Here is an 8,496-nt window from a genome sequence, read left to right as displayed (position 1 = left end):
TTTTCTTTGCTTATCTTTTTCTTGATCTTGCAAGACTTTTTTATCTTTATTTATTTAGTATAATCACTATTTTTCTTCTTTTTAGGTTAAGTTTTTCTTCTCATCACGGTAGTCACTCCCATCTTAATAAATTTTAGTTATTCCTCCTGAGCTTTAATCAAGTGATTTGGTGATATTTCCGTGTAATCGTTGTCATTATATATATGACGATGTTATAAAATTTGCAGATAGATCTCTCTCTTATGATCCTTCTTTTGTTTATGTTGTTTTACATTTTACGTTTGAGCAGAAGCTGCACTATCTAAATAACGGACATACATGATCGCTTGTTAATTAAGAACAGTTTTTCCATTGATATTCACGTACATAATATTCAACTTGTTACTGTAAATCATATTTCTAATTGTCTACAAGCACAGAAGAAAGCATTATTGTATAATATGTTTCTGTGATGAAATGAGTACGGTCTTGTAATAACTTGTTTGAGGACGGTAATACAATGAACGGAAATAAGTAGAAAAACATAAAGACATACGTGAAGAAAGTCAGAACTCGAGTAAGGTAAACTGGAAACATCCTGTGCTTATTTCGATCTATTTAGCTTTTATGTTATTTAGGATGCAATTTCTGCGTAAAGAGGCTAACCAACGGTGGTAGTAATAAATATCTGCACGTGGGCTTGTGGGTCCAATTGTTGCCCATAATTACTAAGCCCTGCTGGCACAGATTTATTGTTTTACTGAAAACTGAATTCAGGCATCAATGCTGTGTTTAGGTTCTGAGCTTCTGAGTTCTGATCCCTTTGCCAACTTTAATGAAATTGTGACGTACACCTAACATCGTCACCCGTGGCTTTCTCCATGTGCAAAGACCATTAGTCTTTGGTCCAATTTTCAAGCAGACCGTATGATATACTATTGATCACAAACCGTGGGATTTTTCTTTAAATAGTTTACAGGTTTGCTATTGATAATTATGTAAGTCACGAATTTCACATTGAGCAGTTTGCATTTACAAGCACCAAACATGAATCTTGCAAAAATTGTGTTGTGAAATATGTTGCCAAAAAAGAAATTTAATTGGGCTTTGGTATTTACAGTCAATGTAGTGAACAGTGGATGATATTTGGAATCACGAGTATAATATAACAAGGATGATGAAAAGAGCAAAATGTAATCAGCATCTATTGCCACCTGTGGCAACAGATTGATTGAGGGAACAAAACCATGATGACTTCCTTCTTTCTGTTTGAGAAGATGAACGTCTGAAAGTGGAACCAGAACACCTTGCCAAGTGGTTCCTAACGTTTCTGCTCACAGTGCAAGGGACTAAGGAGGGGCTAACATCTGCTCCCAAGCAAAGGCTGGGGTTCATTCTGAATGAGGGGAACCCTTGGCAACTCATGGAGCGAAATGATCTTGATGGGGAAGAACTTTTGGATCCACGAGAAGAAGTTGGTTTGCAAAATGGGGTGGTCATGTCACTGGAATCTCCCAAGACCTCACTTGAACATGTGCATAATGTTAGGGACAAGTTTGATGTCCTTTGCATTTCCTTATGTAAAGGCCTGGCGTCTGGAAGCTTCACAAATGAGACTATGCCGTGCCTGCAGAGAGGGCAAGCAATTGAACCTGGGGGGCCTGTTGTGGTTGTTGAGGTAGAGTTTGTAGAACAAAGATACATGGCACATTGTGTGCAGAACTCGTGATCACAACCTGCATGCATCACCATTAGATGTATGGATTTATGCATGAAACCACAAAACATTAACTCGAGGCTAGCAATTACTGATCTAACATCACAAGCATCCTAAGGGACTAGGGTCATGGCTTTTATCTGTTTCTAATTTCTATAATAGCACATTGGAACACACCATCCAAACTGTAGTATTGAATTCATGAGTACACACAATTGCAACCCGTATAAAGTGAACCATTATTTATCATTTCTAGGAGCTACCACTTATAAAATCCAAAAAACCATATCGAAGATTGTTGTTTATACATGTAAACGTGTTAGTTAAGATTAAAAGACTATAAACTAAAACTAGAACATTTTGAGAATATGGCCTTTCATGTCTGGTAATTACGTTATGTTTCCTACAAAATAATATTGTTCCACAGCAAAAATTTAACCATAACACTAACCTTTTGCTCAAAAAAGGCTCAATCATTCTCTACAATTGCATACCATACGTGCAGCATTTATGCTAAACAAAATACATACGTTTGTTTGTCAATTTAAGAGGAGTATATATACCTTCTACAGCGACCATACATTTCCTTTCCAAACAAACAGCGCATGGATCTAAGCATGGTGCTAAATCACTTGTCCTCCATCCACATTCTCTGTCAAGGTTGATCACAACAGAAACGAAAAGCGGGGAGGAGCAACATTAAAAATAATTTGAATACACCACAATTTCAAGTTTTGATACAAGTTTATGCTAATTTTGCTCTGTAATCTCAAGATGTGGCATTTGCTGTGGAAAAATGTATACACAAGTATTGGTAGTGTGCCTACTTTCATGGAATGAATAACTTGATAATTACACAAAATAAGCTAATTTGTTGTAAGAACAAGATAAGGCTAGATTGTTTGATAGAGCACTCAAGAAAAAATTTGACCAAATATATCCCTATTTGGTGTATACTACAACAAGATCAAAGCAAGTTTCCCAGTGATGTCAATGATAATGGATGCCAAAATTAAATTAATGAACTGAAAAACACTTAACGTGTGTACTTAGAAACATAATGATATAACAAACCATCAATGAAATATAAATTCCTTCCATAAATACTGTTGAAAAATCAGGCTAGACACCGCATTCAAAGCATGATAAGACAAATCCATCTGCTAGTTGATTTGAAGTCAGGGCAGACTGGACAAATTAATGGAAAGAATTGTGCTTATGAAAATAAATTGATGCTAATTTCTAGGAAAGCATAAATTTTCAATTGGTTCTCCCAATGAGGAGCAAAGGAGATAGCACCAAATATATTACACACGCCCTGATAGGAAGAAATTGGTTGAATTGATAAGAGGATAGGACTGACACACTTACCTAGCAATTCTCACAATGCTCATAAGTGGAAGAGATATATATGGAGAAGGAAGAACTTGTAAGGGGTCTTCTGGAGGTGTTTTTAAGATGTCCTCAAGCCAGTCTCTACGCCACGAACGAGCAACCATCAAGGGGGTCCATCTTCAAAACAAAAATCATAGGGGTAAACCCAAATGTTTTAAACCCATCAAAGACATGCAAGTTTTAGACAACATCAATCTCAAGTTGCTTTGTTCAAATGCAACATAGCATTACCGGCACTATACTTTTGAGTTTTGACGGTTCAATTGATTTTTATTGCAATTAGAGAGCAGAGACCAAAGGATTCTTGAAAAGATTACAGCCAGAGAACACTATGATCCTCAATTCAAGTTGTAATGAAAAAACAACAAGCATATGAGACGAATTTTTATTGCATGTCAAACAGATAATACTACATACAATTCCTAATATAGTGATGGAGATGGCATTTAAACTTCAAGGTGATAAGCTATGCAATACTCCAATTATTAATATCAAAGACAAAAAAAAGGATATGAGACGAATTTTTACAGCACAACTTCATATAAAAGCCTAGATATTTATATCTACCATGCCAGGCAATTAGTAGGATAAAGTCATCACACATCAAAAGTAACAGACATGTAGATACCTACCCATTTGCATTCTCAGCAGTCAGATTGGCACCCTTGGCAATCAACAGCTGAACCAAACAATAACACAAAAAAAAAGGAACTTCAATATGCTGACAAGCAGGAAGAGTAATATACTTTCAGTAGCAAAAGTATAGTTTTCTTCGAAAGGAAAATAGATACACACTTGACAGCATTGTTGATTTCCACCACATGCAGCATAATGGAGTGGAGTGCTTCCAGAACCTGCAAACAAGTATAGACAAACAGTTATTAGAGGTGAAACTAATTAAATTAGCCCAAAGTTACCAGACGCAATATGTTCAAATTTCTTAATATCTTTTAATCTGTGTTATAGTTTATAAGTGTACTCTGCACAAGGGAGGTCAACTTTAAACATGAACACTTGATGGGCGAATAGCAATTGAATTTTCTCCTATATAGTAGAAGTAAGGAACATCTAGCCCAAATCTCTAGATGATAGAATTTGATAAATGTATGTATATTCGATACTGGTGAGGTTTAAAAAGAGATGGAAGAACACTAAGGCTAAGCTTAAAAGATAAAGAGGAAAATAATGTGGAAGATATGGAAAGCTTTTGATTTACAATCTATGGTCCTTGCATAGAAAGCGAGTAAAATATAATTTCAGCTCACTTTGAAGCTATAGGAGAGGTCATGAGTTTTGGAATTAGAATGTAAGTGCGTTGTAGTTTAGTTTCAAATTTTTGTGGTACCTTTCAATATAAAGTTTTCACTTGCTCATTTTCAGTTCAACCAAGCAAATCGTATATGTATTCAAGAAACGAGAAATGGAAACGTTGAAATTTAAGTGAGAAATTACCTGGCTATGTAGGTTTCATAACAAACCAAAAAATTGAAGCAAAAAAATAGAGAATAGGGAGGAACAGGAACGGGTATGAAATCAATCAGCAGATAATAGAAATGCCAATCTACTTATTCATAAATGCGGACTTTCCAAAGCAAATATTTGACATCATTTTATCGCATGAACTAGAAAATGCTAAACAATTACCAATTAAGTCAATGGTAGTTCCATCCTCCACAGTAACCTCAGACACAGAAGCTCCCAAGTCCAAGAGTAATTGCACACTTTCAGCATGCCCATTTAATACTGCCATATGCAGAGCAGTGATGCCTCCATCAGCAGTTCTGTTAATCACCTCGCAGAGTCCACTTTGTATGCAAGCAACCATTTAAAGACAAAATTAACACATTGCCACAGCGGAAGAATGCAAAAGGACCTTTGAGTGACAGACAGAGTACCTTTGATCAAATTCTGAGATTGATTTATGATCACCTGTCTGTAATGCATTCCAAAAGTTAGGGACGCTAGGTATATAGTCTGCGAGGATGAGTCGAATGCACCGGGTATGGCCATTCAAAGCAGCCAAGTGAAGGACAGTACCTCCATTTAGGTAATCAGCTTTATGGATCTGCAATGCAATTCAATTTAACAGACAATGTTTTACAACTCAAGAATTTATCTGATTGCTATCAAAATATACAACAAAAATTGTTGTTAGTAACGATCATACATTGGCATTAAATATAATCAGGGTCTGAACCACCTCCCAGTGACCATGTTGACAAGCTTGCATCAATGCAGTCTGTTAATGGTAAAAAGTTTGAAAAGTAAGTAAAAGAAATGGCCCTTTCATGTGACATGCATGTAGATACTGTGAATTGAATTTTAGAGACATTCAAACAAAACAACATGGATTACCTGACCGCGATAGTTCCTGAGATTGATATCAACTCCGGACTCAAGCAAGAGATTCACTATCTACATCAACGCAAAAGACAATGTATATTTTGAAAAGAATTGCAAAACATGATACAAGGAGATGGAGTGCATTGAATCAATTACCTCATGGTGGCCATGAGCTGCAGAATAATGCAAAGGGGAATTGCGAACTCCGAATGTGGAATACCTAGCAAGACGAGGGTTATATTCCAACAAGGCCTTGGCCTCTTGAATATCCCCATCTCTTGCTGCAGAAACTAGGCGCTCACCGGATGCAGAACATCCAAAAGAATTTCCCACAATGCTCAGAAACTTCATGTCCCTTAGCAATCACGACAAAAAACACAATTGACTAAACTATTCAGGAATTTCGAAGCAGGGGTCCCTTCACAGCCTCATCAAAAGGCCTCAAATTCCCTTTTGGACAAACACCCCCGACATGAAGTCATCAAATCTTGAACAATCCGAAAATTCTGAAATAATAAAAAGGTTTGTTGGACAGATCGTGTTCTCTGTCAAATGGATCATTGCATTCACCAAAACAACCAACAACAACTAAATCAAATTTTCTCAAGCATCGCAAGGAATTGGTTGTAACAGTCAAAGCCCCACATGATTTTCGAGAGAGATGGAAAACAGGTTCCGGAAGTTTTGTCCAGAACTCTTCAACTCTGCGCAACCAATGAATTGCCAACTCTCAAACTGTTCATTTAAATATTAAAAATAATTTTTTTTTACAGATTCGTTCAACTCTTCGTGAACTTCGAGAAACCGAACAACAAAACAAAAATATTATTCTACGGTACATACAAAAAAAAAATTCTTTGTACCTTGGGAAAAATCTCTATTCTATTTCAATTTGCCAAGCTGATACTGTGAACCTGACAGACACCAATTTTCTACTATTCCTTTCAAACAATCATTTGAGGAATAACCATTTGCCATTAATCACCTTCCAAATTACACAACCCACATAAGCATGAAAATCCCACAACCTTAACCTCGGAAGGATGAAAACCCGGAAGGGCAATATGTGGTTTTCTGGGAGAGGATTGATCGCATCAAACCTCCACCATCAGCCCCCAACAGATGCAAAACCAATTACAACGATGAAAACGGGAAAAGATATTTCTTTTGCTTAAACTGGCAATTTGCTAAAAATAATGCCTAAGAAGATAGATAGATGGAATATCCAAAAGGGTGACAGATGTAATTGGAAAAGGCAAGTTTCAGCTTCTTGAGGCAACAACAAAAGGCGTGTCACCATGATTGGATATTATTAATGAGTCAACTTGGTAGTTGTGTCGTTTCTTTCGTTGTCCCCTCCCTTTGCGGTGGAAGAATTAGAATTCCTTATAACTGTTTGCTCTATCAAACACCACACAGATCGAGGCCTCAAAGGTGGTACTACTTTTTACCCAGGGGTCAAACACCTATCTTAATTACATGAAATATTATTAACACCGAATTGATTGTGTTTTGATTTAATTACATGTGGAATATTATTACTAATTGATTGCCCATTTGGGAGAGAATGTCCAATTTAAGTGAGGAATAATTTAGTTTGTTAGATAAATATAGCGAGAAGTGGGGAAAATGAAAACAGATGCAAAGCTAAAAATAGTTGACAGCGAGAAGAAGGTCCAACAATCGAAATAAATAACTATCAAGTGTTTGAATGAATTGGTGTCACATTATTTTAATTTAATTAATTAGAATATTTTAATGGATGTAATTTAAGTAATTTATTTTAAATTATTTATCTTATATTAATTAGTTCCTACAATATTATATTTTAGTTAAGCAATTCATATATATTTTACTTCAATGATATACGATTTTAAGCAACTAATGAGTTAACTTCAGTAAAATAACAAAAAATTACTCATAAGCAATTAAAATTTAATTTTAAGCAACCCAACGTGATGACACGTAGATCATCTTTAATGTTACAAAAAGATTAATGGTGTCTAAAAAACACCAAAAGATTAGAATATCTATAATATATAATTATTTATATGAGTTACTTATTATAATTTTGTAAGTTTTACAAATTCATACTCTCTTGAGAAAAAAAAACTTAGCAACTTTACTTAAAGTTAAGTAATTCATGTAAGCGCATGCATTAAAGATGTTCTTATGTTAAATATTTAAAGAATTTCTTTTATAAAGCATAATAATATTATCATTTCGATGATGATTATTTTCAATATAAAATACATGTAATTTAGACAGAAAAAAATTCAACTTAATTACTTAACTTTAGCATTGACATTGGGTTCATCCTTTGGAAGGTTTTAGTATAATTATGCTTATGGCATGACAACATGAACAAATTGATAATAGCCCCAGGAAACAGGAGGCAAAAAGCGGTGGAGTGGCACCAATTTTGTGATACGAATGATGGGGTACTTAGGGCTGTAATGCGTTGTCTAACCCAATCGTGTCTAGACAGTTGGAATCTTTCTTGTTTCATTTTTATTGGCAATAACATAACAGCTACACCCACAATCACATAAATGAAAAAATTGATAGCCAGCCAGATTGGTCAATGAATATTAAGTGTCAAATTCACTAAAATAATGCTTTTAATAATTGTTAGTAAAAGTGAATTATACTCGAATTTAATCATTAATATATATGATATTATCATACTATATATATATATATATATATATATATATATATATATATATATATATATATATATATATATACATACTTGATCAAAATAATAATAATAATTATATATATTTAAATATTTGTAAATATATAATCTAATAGTAATATTTACGTATTTATATTTTCAATAACGATCAAGTGTTCCTTGAAAAACAAAATTGTATAATTTTTTGTAGATCTGATATACTTTGTCAAAATTTCAAATTCAATATATATATATATATATATATATATAGGATACTTCAAATAATTAATAAAATATTCATATTTGTTTAGAAAGATATAACATTGCCGTGTTGGCCTTCAAAGGATATGTGGTTGACAATGAAGTTTGAATTTTAGAATAA

At 34.2% G+C, this 8,496-nt stretch overlaps 1 protein-coding gene across 3 annotated transcripts; it reads right to left on the bottom strand.

The window, feature by feature from the left end:
- On the bottom strand, positions 1-6,952 carry LOC100813190 (E3 ubiquitin-protein ligase XBAT32). 3 transcript variants are annotated; one of them, XM_041011074.1, is made up of 11 exons: positions 6,298-6,952; positions 5,591-6,169; positions 5,447-5,506; positions 5,259-5,330; positions 4,987-5,156; positions 4,736-4,896; positions 3,887-3,945; positions 3,724-3,770; positions 3,068-3,208; positions 2,260-2,348; positions 1-1,715 (listed from the first exon to the last, which is right to left on the bottom strand). In XM_041011074.1, the coding sequence occupies exons 2-11, from the start codon at positions 5,783-5,785 to the stop codon at positions 1,177-1,179; spliced, it is 1,533 nt and encodes a 510-aa protein (XP_040867008.1). In that variant the 5' UTR covers positions 5,786-6,169; positions 6,298-6,952; the 3' UTR covers positions 1-1,176. The 3 variants fall into 3 exon arrangements, with proteins under 3 accessions (XP_040867008.1, XP_040867007.1, XP_040867009.1); XM_041011073.1 differs by having other exon boundaries at positions 5,591-6,138; XM_041011075.1 differs by having other exon boundaries at positions 5,591-5,940.
- Between the last annotated feature and the right edge of the window lie 1,544 nt (positions 6,953-8,496).

The sequence above is a fragment of the Glycine max genome, chromosome 17, assembly GCF_000004515.6.
Source record: "Glycine max cultivar Williams 82 chromosome 17, Glycine_max_v4.0, whole genome shotgun sequence".
Classification (NCBI taxonomy): Eukaryota; Viridiplantae; Streptophyta; class Magnoliopsida; order Fabales; family Fabaceae; genus Glycine; species Glycine max.
Note: the sequence above shows the minus strand (reverse complement) of the source record. Positions and strands in the feature narration are given on the sequence as shown.

Coding starts and splice junctions, on each gene's coding strand:
- LOC100813190 (XM_041011074.1), bottom strand. CDS start 5,785: ATGAAGTTTCTGAGCATTGTGGGAAATTCTTTTGGATGTTCTGCATCC. Junction 5,507..5,590: donor CAGCTCATGGCCACCATGAG/GTAATTGATTCA, acceptor GCGTTGATGTAG/ATAGTGAATCTCTTGCTTGA. Junction 3,946..4,735: donor AACTACCATTGACTTAATTG/GTAATTGTTTAG, acceptor ACTTGTTTGCAG/GTTCTGGAAGCACTCCACTC.